At 39.2% G+C, this 20,230-nt stretch overlaps 1 protein-coding gene across 1 annotated transcript; it reads left to right on the top strand.

Annotated features, from left to right (window-relative positions):
- The first annotated feature begins 1,196 nt into the window (after positions 1-1,196).
- Positions 1,197-9,404, top strand: ZNF770 (zinc finger protein 770). The gene is made up of 3 exons (XM_080931220.1): positions 1,197-1,284; positions 1,569-1,633; positions 5,212-9,404. Exon 3 carries the CDS (start codon positions 5,253-5,255, stop codon positions 7,362-7,364), a length of 2,112 nt encoding a protein of 703 aa, XP_080787346.1. The 5' UTR covers positions 1,197-1,284; positions 1,569-1,633; positions 5,212-5,252; the 3' UTR covers positions 7,365-9,404.
- The last annotated feature ends 10,826 nt before the right edge of the window (positions 9,405-20,230 follow it).

The raw sequence follows: 20,230 nt of genomic DNA, 5'->3' as shown, positions 1-20,230 counted from the left end.
CCCATCCTCCTCCCGTGTTTACTCTTGCTAAAGCTAAATTTTTGTCCCTACATTATTAACGCCTTGATTTTTTTTTTTTTTTTTTTTTTGTCAAGAAAAGCATTCCCACTGTTCAGTCCATTGGTTCTTAAGACAATATGATCCTTTGCTCATGGAGGACACTATGTCGTCAATAATTTTGACCCCATATACAACTCAAGGGGAGAGGGACGTTAAATATTAAAACTTGACAATAGCTCTGCCACATTCACTCAGCCTTCCTTTTGAAGTGAAACCTTAGCTTGACCCATTGTCCCTTGCCCTGACAAAAATACCTTGTACTTTGTTTCGGAGCCTCGATTCCTCTAGCCTCTTTGCTTCTAGACCCAGCGAAGCAGCTAAAAGGTCAGACAGCACTGCTTTGTCTAGGTAGCCTATATGTTGCAAATGTTGTAAATTTTGCAAATACACCTGTTGCATGTAAAAACTGGTTCTGAGGCTTGCTCCCACCGCAGATTTGTATTTGGAGTGTGCATTCAATGAAACACCCATGCCTTACTGAGATTGGTGTCTGAGCGGTTTGTGTGGCTATTCGTGGACCCCAACAAGGGTTCTATCTTTTCATAAAGCTTTTGTATTTGGTATAAAACTAGTGACGCCTATGTCGAGTACTCTCCATTCATGTTTTCCAAAAAACACCTTATATAAATTGTCAAAGAAGAGCCAAAATGCTGGGCAAAGAGCTTTCTATATTGTAAATGTCCAAAATACATAGAACTAGTGAGATCAGCAAGACATGCCCCTGGCAGGACAATGGAGAGAGCCCCCGAGAGGAGCTGATTCTATGTGCCTTTACCTTTTCGTCGTGTTTACAGAAATATGAAATGCTGAGAACAATCCCGATCCAGAACGTATCTAATACTGAGAGTTAAATCCACAGCCCCGACCTTACAAAAAATTATGAGTGGGCTTTGAACTCTAATAGTGGATTCCAATAAGAGCCAGAGTTTTACAGTCCTTTCTGGGATTTCCACAACGAATGGGTACGTAACAGTAGGATAGACAGTGCACCCTTTTGAACCTTCCGTTTCCTCCCCATGGAAATAGCAGCACTGAGTGGATAAGAGACGGGCCTAAAGATCGTGAGAGGCTGTTTCCGGCCGGACCGCAATCAGAACGCGCCGGAGCGCCGCGCCTGCGTACTTAGTCAGTCGCCGCGCCGACCCTGCGGACGTGCGCTTGGCTACGGTTTTGGCGAAACGGTGGCTGTGAGATGCGTCCGTGTCCGGCCCGTGCCAGCTCCAGGTGAGTGTGGAGGACTCCAGGAGCCTGAATGAGAGGTGGAACGAATCCCAGGGAGGGTCAGGCCTGCCCAAGTCCACCCGATGTTCCCGGGGATCCGAACAGGGTGCCACGACCTCAGCTCCTTGCATGTGCTTCGTCAGAGCGGTAAACTCAAAAGAGCTGAGCCCCGCTCCCAATTTCCTGGGGTCGAATCACTTATTTTCCACCTTTCACTCAGCTCTTTCTCAGCATCCCATCTTCTGGCTGCAGTCAGTAGAGCTTTCACCCTTGCCCTTCTTTTCTAGGCATGGGATCTTACAGTCCGTGAACTCGGCTCGACCCCCCCGCGTACTCGTTACTTGCACCGGAGGTGAGGCTGAACTCATAGCTCACGTCTAGGGAAAGGTCATGGTTCAAGGCCAAGAGAGTGGGCAATGGACAGGACAAAAAAAAAAAAAAAGAAAAAAAAAAAAAAGAAAGAGACGAAGACTGTTGTAAATATCAACACTGATAATTCTCCAACTAGAAGCCCACGTTTCTCTCGGGTGTTTTGTTTCTTGTAATTTATTTTGTATTTTGTGATTTTTTTTTTAAAGAGCTATTTGCTAAAACAATGCTATTTCAACCTTGAAACAACAGTGGATTTTTATCATTGTCAGTTTTAATAGTTACTTGGCTTAATGTTATGTGAGCTTCTGTCATGATAATATCTGGATAGAGCCTTTGAGCACATCCATTGGTTTGTAATGTTTCACTTTAATGTAAAAATTAGCTGTTGTGTATTTTTTAAATGTTTACAAATTCAGTGGAGAGAAAAGAAAATCAGTTGAAATGGGATTGAAACCTTTTAAGTACACAGGGGGTTTGTGCTTGGAGTGTAGAAATCCCTGACCTTTTACTTATAAATAGGAAATGAGATCACCACTTTGCCACAAATGATTCTGACAAAGTAGGGCTCAAAGTAAGTGCTTTCCCAAAGCAAGGGATGGGCGTATCCAGTCTTAATACTAGGATGACTGCTTGACCACAGACCCTTTGGGGTACAGGAGCTATAGGTAGCAAGTGCCTGGTATTATAAACGTATAGTTTCCCTTGTCGTTGTAGTTTGGGACTTTCTGTGTTTGAGAGGGGGGTGGTATTCTGTAGAAACAATAAGTGAAAGGAGAAGTATACAAAAAGAATGGAGAAGCTTCTGCTCCATGCCCAAACCCTATAGCTTGACTTTAGGCAATTGCAAGAAGCCACCTTCCTATTCCATGCTTAGTATGGAGTCAGTGCGGTACAGTTTATTTCTTCCCTCAGCCTTTCACCAGCCCTCCCTTAGCACATTAGCCCATAGGAGTCAGGAGCTTTTTGGGTTTGGTTTGGTTTGGTTTTGTTTTTTAAGATTTATTTATTTTATGTATTTGAGTATGTGGTGTAGACACACCAGAAGAGAGAGGACATCAGATTCCATTACAGATGGTTGTGAGCCACCTTGTGGTTGCTGGGAATTGAACTCAGGACCTCTGGAAGATCAGTCAGTGAGTGCTCTTAACCGCTGAGCCATCTCCAGCAGGAGACCTTTGTTAGGGGATTTCCTATATCCATTTAACACTCACTTGGTGTCTTTCTGTTTAAGAGAGCACTTGGGAACCAGCTCCTTTTGTCTCTCTTACACTGTTGTAGCAAGTGAAGAAAGGTTTGGCTCGTTGTCCTGATTGACCATCTTGACATTTGTTGCTGAGCAGGAATTCAGTGAATTGCCTGACAGGAATTAAGCACATTTCTGATCTTTGCAGTTTGCTGGGTTTATGATAATTTTAATCCTCTTAGCTCTTAACTCTTTGCCAACAAGCTTGCAAGTTATTCATTTTTAGGTTTTTGTTGTTGTTTTTGTTGCCTTGTTTTGTTTTTCAAAACTGAGTGAAGTAGAATTATACATAACCCCAACAGGTGTTTGTTGCTGGGTTATATGGTGTATTTTATAAATTAGTAAAGTGCTGTATGGTCTTATTCTTTTATTTCATTATTTAGATGAAAGTTTTCATTTGGCTACTACTAAGATAGTTGTGAATTCCTATTTAAAATAATAGAACCTATGGGAAGAAAACAGGACCCTATTGTTTTCCATAGAACTCTTGCCTGTGGCCCCTTACTACATGGCATATATTCTGGTACTTTATTCTCTATAAGACAAATTGAACTGACCATGATCCACTGAGTTGACTTCACAGGGTAATACTGTCTATGGATCTGTACATTGGAAAACACTGTTAAAAGCAACTAGTACAAAATAGTCTCTCAAATTTTATTTATTTATTTTTTCAGATTGCACAGTGATTGTATTTGGTTTTGTGTTTAAAGTGTCTCCTAGGAGAGATACTAAACGTATAGGTTGATTGCAAAGTTGATAGACAAAAGAATTCTGAGTTTCTTGTATAGTTATATTTCTATATATACTAGAATGAAAGAACTGGTGTAGCTTCAGTTAGCTTAGTTTTTATTTTAATTGCTGGCTTATTTAAGGCTAATAGAGTAGTAATGGAGAAGAAACTTGTCTTTTCTGGATGATGATGCATGAGAATTGTGACATGTTTGTTAAGTTTTCGTCCGTCTCAAAGATGGGAGTGATGAGTACATCTCAGACCAGAATGACCTATTTGAATATTGCCTGACAAAAGAACCCATTGGACATTCTGGCTTTTATTCACAAATTTATATGTGAGTATGCAGTTTGTCAACCTTGTTCTTTTGTACTTATTTTTATCTGTTTCAACAAAGCAGAACAGAGAAAAGAACTAAATTTTGTGTGTTTATCTAAAGGAACCCAAAAGAGTTAAACGCTACAACATAAATTTGGTTAATGTTGAGCTAGGTGGCATCTCATATTCTGTTGTTTCGATGTTTTCTGACACGTGCACATAAGTTATCGTCATTAAGTTGCACAGCATTACTCCCAGGTTAAAGAAGCTTGGATTCCCGTTTTCCTGACACGCAGATTAGGCAGTAAAAAAAAAAAAAAAAAAAAAAAAAAATATATATATATATATATATATAAATATATATATATATATATATAGGATTAAAAACTCAGCTTTTCTGGGAATATTCTCCTTGTTGATCTTAAATTTTTGAGGAGAGAAAGAGAAGGAGAGAACTTTGTTTTTTGGAGACAGATCTCATTTTATAGCTCTGGCTGTCTTGGAATTCACTATGTAAACCAGGGTAGCCTTGAACTCACAGAGATTCAGTTCCCTTGCCTCCCAAGTGCTGGGACCAAAGGCCTGAACCATCAAGTTCGTTGAGGATAGTTTTAATGCTGTGTCAGCAATCTAAATACAATCAAATGAAATGTCTTAGGCTCAGAACATGTGCAGTATTTCTATAATTTATGGATAATATGTCCTGCTCTTAGTATTTTACATTTTTGTCTTTTTTATTAATCAATTTACATATGTTTGTTTATTGTTAGGGCAGAGTCTTACTAGCTGAGCCTAGCCTGAAGTTGCTGAATAGCCCGTATTAACCTCAAACTCATGATCTTTCGTGTGTCTAACTTAATGATGAGTAACTTTATAGAGGTGCACCGCAATAACAGGCTTGTCATTTTATTTTTAATGACAAAGCAACTCATTGACATATCTAATAATGAAGGAAGAAAATTGGAACTAAAAGGGTTATTTAATGTTAAGAAATAAAGTTTGGTCATTTTTAAGTATATAGCTTATCAAGTTAAAAAGTAGTTTAAAAACATACAGAATTTTAGATAATTTCAAGACTTAAATCTGTCTAAAATTAGTTCCATCACTCTCAAGAATTCATTTAAGATGGTTGTTAAAGTAGTTGAAAACACAAGAAAAGTTCAAATTCTCCCTTACTTGTAATCTTTAGCCTAAGGACAACTAAATTACTTGCTTTTATACAAATCTTAAAATTAATACGTTGTTGTTTTTGTTTAATTTTTAGAAATCTGTGGAACCTAAGAATGCCGTGGAGCTCATCCGAGTATGCCACTGAAGAATATGATGGCTGAAAACAACTTTAAAAAGCTGAAGATTCAGCAGTGTGTAGCCAACAAGCTACCTAGGAACAGGCCATATATTTGCAATATCTGCTTCAAGCACTTTGAAACACCATCAAAATTAGCTAGGCATTATCTCATTCATACGGGTCAAAAGCCATTTGAATGTGATGTATGTCATAAAAACTTTAGACAGCTTGTTCATCTGGAGAGGCACCAGTTAACTCACAATCTGCCTTTTAGTTGTAATATTTGCCAACGCCACTTTAAAAATCTGAAGACATTTGTGAAGCATCAACAGCTTCACAATGAATCCTATCACAATGATATTAAAGTCAGAAGACTGCTTGAGACCAAGCAAGAGAAGCCTGTGTATGGAGTGTATAATACTTTTACTGCAGACGAGAGACGGGCACTACATCCATGCTCTAAGTCTGAGCCCACGTACAACACCACGAAGAGAAGAAAGAATATTCATGCATGTACAATCTGTGGCAAAATGTTTCCATCACAATCAAAACTTGATAGGCATGCACTGATTCATACTGGGCAGAGGCCTTTTAAATGTGTCCTGTGCAGTAAATCTTTCCGACAGTCAACCCACTTAAAAATCCACCAACTCACACATTCAGAAGAAAGACCTTTTCAGTGCTGTTTTTGTCAAAAAGGATTTAAGATTCAAAGCAAACTTCTGAAGCATAAACAAATCCACGCTAGGAATAAGACTTTTCAGAATCTTCCTTTAAAAGTAAAGAGCCCTGAATCGTGTCCCCTACCTAATAAATTAAATGCAAAGCAGGATGCTTTTGAAAATGGTGATATGGGTGACTCTGAGGAGAATAATCCTCTTGATGTCCACTCTATTTATATTGTCCCTTTTCAGTGTTCAGAGTGTGAAGAATGTTTTGAGTCAGAGCAGATTCTCAATGGACACAAGTGTCTTCCTGCCAGAGGTGGCAGAATTCCAAGCAGACTCAAAAGAAGCTGTAACTATAAGACCATTGTTAAAAAGCTCCTGGCTAAACTTAAACGTGCTGGGGGTAAAAAATCAGACAATCGTCAATCAGAGAAAACATTTAAAAGCAACTGCTTGAAAAATTGTGAACGTACTTCTGGTAAGGCGAACATGGAACAAACTCAGAGAACGTTTGTGGGTTCTCTTAGCAGACATGGGTCATACAAGACAGTCAGCAAAAAGAAGAAAACACTGACTCTACCGTTTTCTTGGCAAAAGCAATTCCAGAGCCAAAATATGGGTAAGAGTTTGCAAGGCATCCTTACGACAGGAAGCATATTAACTGTGGATGGTTCAGTCAGTCATAAAGACTTGTCAATCCATGGCTCATCAGGTGAGGAATACTTCAATAACTGTGACATGCTTCAGTGTGGTTTTTCAGATTCAAATGAAAATATACATACTGGACATAAAATGTGTCCCTGTGATAAATGTGACAAAGTGTTTCCTTCTATTTCTAAGCTACAAAGACATTATTTGATTCACACTGGACAGAGACCTTTTGGCTGTAATGTTTGTGGAAAATCTTTCAGACAGTCAGCTCACTTAAAGAGACATAAACTAACTCATATTGAAAAGATGCCTTACAGTTCTTTTTGGCAAGTGGACTTTGGAAATGTGAACAAACTTTTCATTCATCCAAGTGATGATGTTAACTATAGTGCTTCCCAACAGTGTGAGGGGCTTGGTTCCCAAAGGTATGAAAGTTCAGAGTCCAATCAGGTATCAGAAATTGAAGTCAAGGCAGAACCAGAGGATTTTATGCTTGGTACCCACTGTAGGAACAGGCAGTCTTCCCTCGCCAACACAACTCTGGAGTCGGAACAAAGCCATCATTGCTACAGTTACTTAGGACGTCCTGAAAGAAGTGACGGGCTCCTTTACCAGTGCAGTGTTTGTTGTAAACATTTCCGATCTCCGTCCAAACTAGAAAGACACTATTTAATTCATGCGGGACAGAAACCATTTGAATGCTCAGTCTGTGGCAAAACATTCAGACAAGCACCTCACTGGAAGAGGCATCAGCTCACTCACTTTAAGGAACGACCTCAAGAGAAAGTGGTTCTAGATTCAACTGTGTAACTAATGTGCTTGTGATCTCTGGTGATACAATACCCCTTAGGACATTTTCGCCAAAGGCCTACATTAGGTGACTACATAGGCAATGCTTGTCTTACATAATGAGTAAGTTAAATAAAATCAGAGTGTTTATAAGGAATAGAATGGTTTGATGCCATCAATAGGAATCTGGTTGTCAGCATATAACTGTAGGAATCCATCATGTTCAATTTGGCCTCATTTATTGAGTTACTCCTTAAGACATTCTGTGTCTTTATGTATGCATACCTCCCAAAATGAGGCCAGAATTGCTATTCAGCTGCATCAAACTACCCTGTCCTATTTTCTTCTATATGGAAGCTTAAACTCTATTGCGAAACATTTTTCTCACAAGTTAAAAGAAAATAATAGATAGGGAAATGGGTTGGGGAAATTACAGCATTTTACTTCTCCATGTTTTTTTTTTTTTTTTTTCTCTTGAGACTGGTAATTTTACCATCCTAGACAAAAGTCCCCACCCATCCCAATCTAGGTTACAATTACTTTTTCCTAAGGAATTTAAAAGTAGTTGTGTCCATGTGTATTTACTGTACTAATGTTTACATTTGCATGGTGTTTTCCAACTGCCCTGAGTTTTTCTTACCTGTCTGCAGTTGTATCTTTCTAGACCGCTAAATGCAGTGCACCTGTTTGCTCATTGGTAGTTGACAGCAGACAGCAGTGTCCAGGCATAAGACTTTAACAACTATGGCCCTATGACTTAAATCTATTCTGCTAAATTCAACCAAATGACAATAGGTATGTCGTTTCAGACTTTACTCTGTAAGAGACACTAATGCTACAGTATTATTTTGACTTTTGTTGTTACTTGAGTAAGAATGTTTCTCTGTATAGGAATAAGGTGCTCATAGAGCTCAAGGCATTTTATTCTAAACAGTGTTGACTTGACAAAAATATTTAATCCTAATCTGTGAAAGGAATGATTTAGTCACAGATGGTCTTTCACATGTGTGGAGTTTATAAAATCTTTAACATTTTCTAGCAATAAAACGGTTAATTGTTTTGTTTCTAAGGTGAAAAGAGACAGGTAAATATTTAGCACACTTAAATACAGTGAACAGCCCTCTGGAAGTATGTGCAGTGGAGTAATCGTAAGTTTGGATCATGGTGTAAGAGCTGTACTTTGTGAGGGAAAGGAAGGAGAGAAGCTTTCACCCAGGTGAGCCTTAAGAAACTTGAGTACAATTTACAGAGAAAATGTGATGTTATGAGTAAAATGCCCAGATGATAAACTCATGTGCCTATTTTGAAGTAGAGACATCTGTCTAGAGAGCCACGTGCTCCAAGGAATAACTTCTCCCTGTTTCTTTGAGACTTGGGGTGTATTTCTAGTACAAAGGAGTTGTGGCTCAGAATTGGCTTTGCACAGAACTTTTGAAGGATCTGTCTTTTGGTTTAAAGCAAAGCATAAATAGTTCGTGTTATCTAAAAATAAAAGTTCAAGAGTTATTTAGTGTGTGAAATTATGGATTTGGGCATTTCTCTAAGTGATTTATATAATCTTATTTGAAAGAAAATGCTTGATGTGTTTCTTTCCCACCTGAACAGGGAAAGTTCTGAATGTACTGTTTGTATGACCATGAGTATTTGCCTGAGTGGTAAAATGAGACTTTTTTTTTTTTTTGTGGCTCATGCCTTTTGAAGCTGTTTCATATTGAAAGTTGAAATATTGTAAGAATTCTGTCAAGAGATGTATTGTAGTGCTATTTGAAGTACCTGTAACAAAATACTTACCTTTATTACCATTGCAAGCTTCTTATGGGAATTGTAGGAGTGAAAATAAAATATGAATTTATGTTAAGATAAACATGTTCAATGATGGTTTGCTGCATGCTAGAACTGTACTTACTGAGTCAATTATTTTGGTTTTTGGAAAAAAATAAACTTTATAAATATCTTTTAAGAGAACTAGAAATTTTGTTTGGTGATTCCAGGTTTTAGCATGATTGTTTACTGGAGTTTGATTAGCTGAGTTAGGACAATTACTGCTCCATGTTTCATACTGCAGTAGTGTCTGATTTTAGTATATATGTTATATGTTAACAGAAAGAAGATGATGGTTAACATTCTTGAAAGTCTCAAATTGCAGAATAATTTGAAAATAAAGTTTCAAGTTACACAGTTTGCACTTTTTTTTTAAAGGAAAAATCTTCACAAATTATTGGAATAAGCTATCAGTCGCAAACACTTTCTACACTGAACTTACATGCCTATCTAATATATGCTTTATTGTTTTAAAAAAGATTTCTTAATTATGTATGTATGTGTTTTGTGCATGTGAGTGCAGGTAAACATGGAGGATAGAACAGGGCATCAAGCCCTCTGGAGCTGGATTTCCACTCTCCAACCTCATATACATTTATTTGTGATACCTCTTTATCATTTATGAAAGGATATGTTATTCCATTGCTTGTCATATGACCTACCTGTTCTTTGACTTTGTCATATGACTCTACCCTTCTCTTGACTTTGTACTAATAGGTTGCCTTTTTCAGTGTACTACCACAATTCTTTCTGCATCTGTCTTGCTTGACGAGTGTTAGCTTAAATTAGGCACATAGTCGCTCTCTTCAAAGAAACAGCTGAGTCGGGCTTCTATTTTCTTAACAGTTGTGGGAGAAAAAAGCCCCTGAAATTAATTCAGGAAACTGTAGATTCTATGTGTTGTATAAAACAACTTATCAGAACAAAAGATCTTCTAGGGCAGATCAACAAACAGGCTTTAGGCTTTGAAGTCAAGGTATCTTACGAGAGAACTTTGTTAGAAATACTTGTAGGATCTGTTTTATGATGTTGAATTACATCTACCTCTAGAAGCTGCAGGAAGAGAGAATAGTTAATCCCCATCTTGTAATTTCTTGTCAGTTGGAAGAGCTTAGAATTTCCGTACGAGGTGGAATTCTGTTGACACCGGGGGAAACAAGAAAACGACTGGGAAGAACAGTGGAGCAGTGGTGTTAAATGGGATGCACAGGGCAAGCGGCTGCAGCTCTCAAAGCTGAGCTTCATTTCCCTGAGAGCCTTTTTGATTTACTCAGGCTTCCTAGTCACTGTACCTCCACTGCTTACAACGCCTATTAACTCTGTTACTGTTTAGTAAGTGCCTGAAATCTTCACCTTCAAAACAGGAAGATTACTGTGGCCCCTGGGTCTTGGAGGTTTTGTACCTATATGTATCCGCTTGTCTGGGCCTGTGAGAAGATGATATATAATAGCAGGAAAAATGGGGTTGAAGACTCTTAACCTTGGGCTCCGGCAAAGTAAAGAGAGTAAGCACAAGAGATAGTGTCCTACCATCCTTCAAAGGCCCAGTTCAACCTTAAATGTCATGCTAAACCCCATCTCGTTGAAGGTCCCCATTGCCTTTTGAGAGCACCAAGCTGAGGACCTGCTGTTAATACTTAGGCCATAGGGTCTAGATTGTTGTCACTGTTTGTCACTACAGCAGTCAGGGTTCCATGTGCACTGGTTGTGTCAAAAGTATTGATGCCTGCTCTGTACCTTAGGGTTTCTAAGTTTACATAGGTTACCTGCTGCTGTCTTGAGACTATTTTAGAAATACAGGTAAACTGCTTCTGGAAAGAAAAAAAAAAGGAATATCTTCTTTTTAAAAAAATATATATATTTATATGTGGCATCAGTTTTCTATCAGTTGCTAGGCAAAGCCTCTCTGATGACAGGCTAGGCTCCTGTCTGCAAGTATATAGCTGAGTATCTTAATAGTGTAAGGAGTGGGCTCATTCTCATGGCTTGGGTCTCACACTGGGCCAGTCACTGGCTAGTCCGTCCCTCAAAGTCTGCTCCATCTTTTATCCATGCACATTTTGTAGGCAGGACAAATTGTGAGACTAAGGTTGGTCTAGCTCATCCCAGAGATGCAGTCCCCAATCCAGTTGTCTCTTACTATACTCTCCATCCTCCCTCCGTTTCATTTCTCATGCTCCTATCCCATTCTCTCCCCCACCCACTTCCCGCTTCCATCCACCCCAATGTCTAATCTGTTTCCCAGTAGTGAGAGATTCAAGCATTTCGTTCTTGGGCCTTCCTTGTTACTTAAATTCTTTGGGGTCTGTGATTTGTAGCATGGTTATCTTGTACATTATGACCAATATCTCCTTATAACTGAGGACATACCATGTTTGTTTTTCTGGGTCTGGGTTACCTCACTCAGGTTGATATTTTCTGGTTCCGTCCATTTGCCTGTAAAATTTATGATGTCATTATTTTTAGTGACTGAAGTAATCTACTGTGTAAACATATTACATTTCCTTTTCCCCTCACATTTTTTTATTGGAAATTCTCTGCATTTACATTTCAGATGTTATCCCTTTCTCACAGTCCCCTCCCCCTCCCTTTATCCATTCTTTAGTTGAGGGACATCTAAGTTGTTTCCAGTTTCTGGCTATTATGAGTAAAGCTGCTATGGACATAGTTGAGCAAGTGTCCTTGGGGTATAATGGAGCTTCCTTTGACATATGCTCAAGAGTGGTATAGCTGGGTCTTGACGTAGATCTAGTCCCAATTTTCCAAGAAACAGCCACATTGGTTTTCAAAGTGGTTGTACAGGCTAGCACTCTCACCAGCAATGGAGGGGTGTTCCCTGTGCTCCACATCCTTGCCAGCATAAGTTTTGGGTCTGAGCCATTCTGATGGGTATAAGATGAAATCTCAAAATTCTTTTGATTTGCATTTTCCTAATGACTAAGGACATTGAACATTTCTTGAAGTGTGTCTTGACTGTTAGAGATTCCTCTGTTCAGAAGTCTCTGTTTAGATCTGTACCCAGTTTTTTAATTGGATTATTTGGTTTGCTGACGTCTAATTTCTTGAGTTCTTTATATTATTTTGTATGTCAGCCCTCTCTCAGATGTGGAGACGTTAGAAACCTTTCCCCCATTTTGTAGGCTGCCATTTTGTTCTTTGCCTCACAGAAGCTTTTCAGTTTCATGAGATCACAATTGTTAATTATTGATCTTAGTGCCTGAGTTGTTGGTGTTCTGTTTAGGAACTTATATCCTATGTTAATGCATTCAATGCTATTCTCCACTTTCTCTTCTATCAGATTTAGTGTATCCAGTTTTATATTGAGGTCTTTGATTCACTTAGACTTGACATTTGGTGGTAGATAAGGGTCTATTTGAATTCCTTTCATGCCGACAACCAGTTAGACCAGCACCATTTGTTGAAGATACATTTTTTTTCCCATTGTATAGTTTTGGCTTCTTTGTCAAAAATCTAGTGCCTTTGGATATGTGGGTTTACTTCTGGTTCTGAGAAGGGTAGGCTGATTCCATGGCAAACTTCAAATTGGCAGTTAAAGACACTAACTGCCTAAAAACTGGGCAAGTCCAGGCAAGCCCAAGCAAGTCAATTACTAATAGAAAGAAACCCAGACTCCAGCCTTCACACCCAGGTAATAGAATGTCCCAGCCACCTGGCCTGAAGCAAGAACAATAGGTCAGCAGCAATTTCCCACTTCCTCAGCTACTTCCTCAGGAACACCAGTCCTCACACCTTGGTAAGGGAATGTCTTAGAGATGGACCCAACAGATTAACATAGAAGCAATTTACCCCGGAACTCCCTAATGTGCTTTAAATCTGGCCTGCAAGCTCATCTGGGTGTGTCTATCTTGGAAATGGGGGGATCCCAGCATGCTGGAATAAAACAGTGTGTTTACGTACAATTTGAGTCTGGGGTGTCATTCTTCAGCAAATCATGGACCCTTACAGCTCTTAGATTCAATCCAATTCCATTGATCAACCTGTCTGTTTTTATGCCAGTACCATGCAATTTTTATTCTTATTGCTCTGTAGTACAGCTTGAAATCAGGGATGGTGATACCACCAGAGCTGGCCCAGTTCTGCTTCTTCAGTGAAGCTTGTCTGGGCAGGTGTTTCAGACAGGTATTTTGACAGCAACTTGTTTGTCTTGAGTGCCAGGGGAGGTGGGGGCAGGGACAGGGACTAGGGGTGTCATACAGGTTTTTGACTTGGTCTTTGATTTTCTCGGTTAGAGTTATTCCAAGACTATTTTATGTTATTTGTAGCTATTGTGCAGGGTTCTGTTTCCCTCATTTCTTTCTCAACTTGTTTGTCATTGGTATATATGAGAGCTACTGAATTTTTGAGTTAACTTTGAATCCAGTCACTTTGCTGAAAGTGTTTATCAGTGTAGGAGTTCCCTTGGAGAATTTTAGGGATCACTTATTGTCTTAGTCAGGGATTCTATTCCTACACAAACATCATGACCAAGAAGCAAGTTAGGGAGGAAAGGGTTTATACAGTGTATACTTCCATATCTCTGTTCATCAGCAGAGGAAGTCAGGATTGGAACTCAAGCAGGTCAGGAAGCAGGAGCTGATGCAGAGGCCATGGAGGGATGTCACTTAATGGCTTGCTTCCCCTGGCTTGCTCAGCCTGCTTTCTTATAGAGCCCGGGTCTACCAGCCCAGGGATGGCTCCACCCACAATGGGCTGGGCTCTCCCCCCTTGATCACTAGTTGAGAAAATGCCTTACAGCTGGGTCTCATGGAGACATTTCCTCAACTGAGGCTCCTTTCTCTGTGATAACTCCAGCTTGTGTCAAGTTGACACAAAACCAGCCAGTACACTTATGTATATTATCATATCATCTATGAGTAGTGATACTTGAACTTCTTTCCCATTTGTATTCCCTTGATTCCCTTTAGTTGTCTTCCTTCTCTGGCTAGAACTTCAAGTACTACTATATTGAATAGATAGGGAGAGAGTGGGCAACATTGCCTTGTCCCTGATTTTAATGAAATTTGGAGTTTCTTTAGTTTATCTCCATTTAACTTGATGTTAGCTATTGGTTTGCTGTATATTGCCTTTTTTAATGTTAGGTATGCGCCTTGCATTCCTGATCTCTCCAAGACTTTTAACACGAAAGGGTATTGGATTTTGTCAAAGGTTTTTTCAGCATCTAATGAAATGATCATGTGTGTGTGTGTGTGTGTGTGTGTGTGTGTTTCTTTTGGTTTGTTTATATGGTGGATTACATTGGTGGATTTTCATATGCTAAACCATCCCTGCATCTCTGGGATGAAGCCTACCTGATGGTGGATGATGTTTTTGATGTGTTCAAGTATTTTAATAAGTATAATACTTAATTATTATACCATTCACAAGGGAGATTGCTCTCAAATTCTCTTTCTTTGTTGAGTCTTTGCGTGGTTTAGATATCAGAGTGAGTGTGGCCACATAAGATGAATTTGGCCATGTTCCTATCCTGTGAAATAATTTGAGGAGTATTGCTTTAGCTCTTCTTTGAAGGTCTGGGAAAACTGTACTAAAACCATCTGGTTCTAGGCTTTTTTGGAAGTTGGAACACTTAATGACTGCTTCTATTGTTTTAGGGGTTATAGGTCTATGTAGACTGTTGCTTGATCTTGATTTAGCATTAGTATGTGGTGTCTATTGAGAAAATCATCAGTTTCCTCTAGGTTTTCCAATTTGTGGAGTACATGTTTTTGAAGTATGACCTAATGATTCTTCTGATTTTATTTTGTGTCTGTGGTTATGTCCAACTTCTCGTTTCTGATTTTGTTCATTTGGATATTCTCTGTCTGCTTCTTAGTTAGTTTGACTAATATTTTCTCAATCTTGTTGAAGTTCTCCAAGAATCTCCTTTTTGTTTCATTGGGTTTCTTTTCTATTGTTTTCCTTGTTTCTAACTGATTGATTTCAGATTTTGCTTATTTCCTTTTTTTTTTCCCTAGAGCTTTTAGGTGGACTTTTAAATTGCTGATATAAGAACATTCTAATTTCTTCATGGAGGGACTTAGTGCTATGAACTTTTCTCTTAGCACTGCTTTTATTGTGCCCCATAAGTTTGGATATGTTGTGCATTCATTTTCACTGAATTCTAGAAAATCTTTAATTTCTCTCTTTATGTCTTCCTTGACTCACTGGTCACTGAGTAGAGTGTTGTTCAGTTTCCATGAATTTATAGGCTTTCTGTTATTCAGCTTTTAATCCATGGTGGTGTCATGAGACACGGGGGGTTATTTCAGTTTTCTTATATTTGTTGAGGCTTGCTTTGTGACTGAAATATGGTAAATTTTGGAGAAGGTTCCTGAGTTACTGAGACAATATAATCTTTTGTGTGTGGGTGAAATGTTCTATAGACATCTGTTAGTTCCATTTGATTCATAACATCAGTTAGTTTCATTATTTCTCTGTTTAGATTCTGTTTCCAATGACCCGTCCATTGGTGAGACAGTTGTGTAGAAGTCTCCCACTATTAATGGGTGGGGTTCAATGGGCTATTTAAGCTTTAGTAAAAAAAAATTTTTTTTTTATAAGAACATTGGTACCCTTGTGTTTGGGGCATAAATGTTTGGAATCGAGATGTCCTCTTGGTGGATCTTTCCTTTGATGGGTATGAAGTGTCCCTTCTCCACCTCTTTTGATTACTTTCGGTTGAAAGCCTATTTTATTGGATATCAGAATGACTACTCTAGTTTGCTTCTTGGGTCTGTTCTCTTGGAAAGCTTCTTTCCAGCCCTTTACTCTGAGGTAATGCGGACTTTTGTTAGTGAGGTGTTTCTTGTGTGCAGCAGGATTATGTTCCACATCTGTTCTGTTCGCCTGTGGTTTTCATTGGAGAGTTGAGAGATAGTAATGACCAATGATTGTCAATTCCTGTTATTTTGATGTTGGTTGTGTGTATGTGTGCCTCCCTTTTAAAAACTTATTTCTTGTGTTTTCTTGGGTGTAGTTAACCTCCTTTGGCTGGAGTTTTTCTTCTAGAATTTTCTGTAGGACTGGATTTGTACATATACATTGTTTAAATTTGGTTTTGTCATGGAGAATCTTGTTTTTTCATCTATGGTGATTGAAAGTTTTGCTGTGTAGTGCTTTGTGCTGGCATCTGTGGTCTCTTAGAGCCTGCAAGACATCTTCACAGGCCCTTCTGGCTTTTTAAGTTTCTGTTGAGAAGTCGGGTGTAATACTGCCTTTATATGTTAGTTCACTATTTTCTTTGTGGCATTTAATATTCTTTCTTTGTTCTGTATGTTTAGTGTTTTGATCATTATGTGGTGGGAGGGTCTTCTTTTTTGTCCAATCTATTTAGTGTTCTGTAAGCTTCTTTTATGTTTATAGGCATCTCTTTCTGTTCATTAGGAAATTGTTTTTTCTATAATTACATTGAAAATATTTTTGAGCCTTTGAGCCGGGAATTTTCTGTGTTCTACTTTTGTTTTTCTTAGGTTTGGTCTTTTTTACAGTGTCCCATATTTCCTGGATGTTTCATTTTAGAAACATTTTAGATTTAACATTTTCTTTGACTGGTGTATCTATTTCTTCTATCCTCTTGTATGCCTGAGATTCTCTCTTCTATCGCTTGTGTGCTGGTGATGCTTGCAGCTGTAGTTTCTGTTCTCTGACTGCGGTTTCCCATCTCCAGGTTTCCTTCTGTTGGCGTTTTCTTTATTGCTTCCATTTTCATCTTCAGATCTTAAACAGTTTTATTCATTTCCTTCACCCTTTTAATTGTATTTTCTTGTAGTTCTTTAAGAAATGTATTCATTTCCTCTTTAAAGGCTTCTATCATCATCTCCATAAGATTGGATTTAAGGTTTTTTTCTTGTGCTTCAACCATGTTAGGATATGCCGTGTGGTAGGATAGCTGGGCTCTGGTGCCACCAGATTGTCATTGTTGATTGTGTCTTAACCTGAGCGTTAGCCAACTAGTTGTTTCTGGTGCAGGCGGTCCTCTGAGAATGCAGGCAGAGTTGTGAGCCAGAAAATGGAGTGCAAGGGAGAAGGTGCAGTTTACCACGTTTGTGTGTGCCCTAGGGGTGCCTAGCAGGCACGAAATTGGGGGGGGGGAGCGTCTCACCTGGTTGTACATGCTACTCACACGTCCCAGGGAATGCAGGCAGATCTGTGAGCTGGAAAATGTAGAGCAGAGGACCAAGTGCAGTTTGCTGCTGTTAGGTGTACCCCAAAGGGAACCTAGCAGGCAAGGGCTTCTGGCAAAAATATATTTTTTTAAAAGAGGGAGCAGGAAGAGAGATCATGATACTACATTTTGTCATAGATCTGTTGGGTATTAAAAATTACAGCTGTTCCCTTCAATCTCTAGACAATGACATATGACCTGAACTCATTGGTTTAATTTTCTTCTGGCCACCTCATAATGAAATAAACTGAATTTAACACATATCTAAACTGGAAATTCTCACCTTTTCCCTGCTACCTCAGATTTATTTTCTATTCAATGGAACCATTTTTCCCTTTAAAACTCAACCCACCTCTGTATTTCCTGTGACTTGTGGTTCTGTACTTCTTTCAACTACTTAGAATAGATTTGTGTTTGTCCTGTTTGCTAAGTGTCTCCCCTGTTTGTTTCTTTCGTTACATCTTTCCTGCTAGAGCTCACCCTTGGCTCTTTTCACCCTGTGATTATGGTACTTCTAGCAGACAGCCCCACCCCCATGTTACCTACTCCAACCTTCCTAAAATACCATTCAAAAGGCGTCAACCAAAAATAATGTCCAACCCCTGGTTCCACGCTGTCTTCACAAGGTCATCTCTTTAGATCTCGTTTCTAATGTCTAATGTCCTTCCACCATGACCTGCTTCCCAGGCCTTATGGGGTAGCTGTGCTGAAGTATAGAAATAACAGTGTCAGTGTATCAAGATTCGTCATCAAAGCCATTAGAAAACCTGCCCTACTGTTTTATAGGTACCATATCTGGCGATAAGAATCTCAGTAATTATATATTCAAAATGCTTTATATTTAAAATTGTAATTGAGCAAATTTTTAGCTATACATCTATATGTTGTGACCTGCCATTGGAGCCTGGCCTTATTTTTCCTTCCTCCACTTGTTTTGCTAAAGAACTCCTTCCTTATATCTGTTGTGGTTCTTAACCACGCCCTAGAACGATCCATCCGAGCAACATCCTGTTTTGTACACTCGTGACTGCACCTGACCTCCCCAGGCTTTGTTGTTCACCCCATATAAAAGAGTACCGAGTAAAGCCTGGTGGGCATTCACTGATTATTGAGTGACGTGCGCACGCGCGCGTGTGTATGTGTGTGTGTGTGTGTGTGTGTGTGTGTGTGTGTGTGTTTCCTTTTCAATCCCCCAGGCCTCTTCCTAAGGCTCGGTGACAGTGGCGGTGCGGGCATCGTCACTACAAACCATAAAAGATGGAGGGACAAAAACTACATCTACATACTTAATCACCAGACCTACAACTATTTTCTTTCACAATACTCATTTTGAGCAGATGGATATATATCACACAATTAATGGAGAATGGTGTGCCAGTCTGATGGTGTGCCAGTCTGCTGCCTATATTCCTCCAGAGAAAACTGTTCAGCCTGTGTATGAATGTGTGAATGGTAGGGATGTGCAAACCCAAGAGTTATAAAATCAGTGACCAAATAAAAACCAGGCAAAAGTTTCAAACAGTTATTTCCCTGGTGAGGATATAGGCATAAAACTCAACAAAGAGATGTTCAGCATCCTTAGTCATTGGAGAAACGTGAATTATACCTATAATGTGACGCACCTGTTAAAATAACTATTAAAATAGCTAAAGCAACTTTTAAGAACTATCCATATTAAAAGTCAGCGAGGGAAAGAAGACGGCACAAGCTGCAGATGTTAGAGAGGTACAGCTACTTTGGAAAGACAGAAGTTTCTTAAAATGTTCAACACACACCCATCATATGACTCAGCAATTGACTGTGTTACTTCGGAGGAAATGTATCTCTACATCACGATGAAGAATTGCCTGTAGAGGATTTCCTTTTAATAATCAACAACTAGAAACAGTCTAAATGCCTATCAACACACCACTGAATTAGTGGATTGTAATATGTCTGAAAAGTTGACCATTATTTAGCAAGACAATAGAATCGGTGGCTGATATGACCAATAACACAGATGCATCTCACATCATAATTTTGAGTGAGTAGAAAAAGAATACATTCTAAAATCTTGTGGAAAATAGTCTCTTTTTAAATTTTATTTTTATTTTATGTGCGTTGGTGTTTTGCCCGCCCATGTGTCTGTTTGAGAATGTCAGAACCCCTGAAACTGGAGTTAGACAATTGTGAACTGCCATGTGGGTTCTGGGAATTGAACCTAGGTCCTCTTGAAGATCAGCCAGTGCTTTTAACCGCTGAGCAATCTTTCTCTTTTTTTTTCCTCTAAAAATTACATCGAGTTTATAAAAAATTCTCTAGTAAACAGTGAGCAAGTGAAGGCTGCGTGAGAAAAAGGGATGACAGGTTGAAGGCACAAGGACACATAGTAACTACTTATGGCTTTGGGTGATCTCATTGCCATAATTCTGGTGATGATTTAATAGATATACAACTATTTCAAAGTGTATTAAGTTTTACACTCTGTGTATGTCTATTGTGTGGCAATCAGCACTTCCAGGAAGCTTTAGAAGTCACATGTGCCTCGATGGCCGCTCCTGCGCAGCCCAAGAAAATCGTGGCCCCCACGGTGTCCCAGATCAACGCGGAGTTCCAAGAGAATGGGTTTCGTTTCTTACTACTTCTTTCTTTAGCATTCAGATAAACTCTCACTTTTAGTAAGCACATTCAATCTTTCACTCCCCTCTCTCCCTGAGACTCTAATCCTGCACTCTGAATGTTATATCCCCTCCTTCCATTAGGGGGCAATAAAGAGATAGGTAACGGCTGCTGACTCTCTAGCTCAAGCTTAACACTTGCCTTGACTTCCTGGAGCACTAGTTCTATTTCCGGGGAACGCCGGGACTTCTTAGGTTCCGGGCGGAGCCGTGAGAGCCCTGGGTGTCTCTGCCGGGCGCTCTGG

Source organism: Micromys minutus, assembly GCF_963924665.1.
Source record: "Micromys minutus genome assembly, chromosome: 17".
Classification (NCBI taxonomy): Eukaryota; Metazoa; Chordata; class Mammalia; order Rodentia; family Muridae; genus Micromys; species Micromys minutus.
The sequence above is the reverse complement of the archived record's forward strand: the minus strand, read 5'-3'. Positions and strand labels throughout refer to the sequence as shown.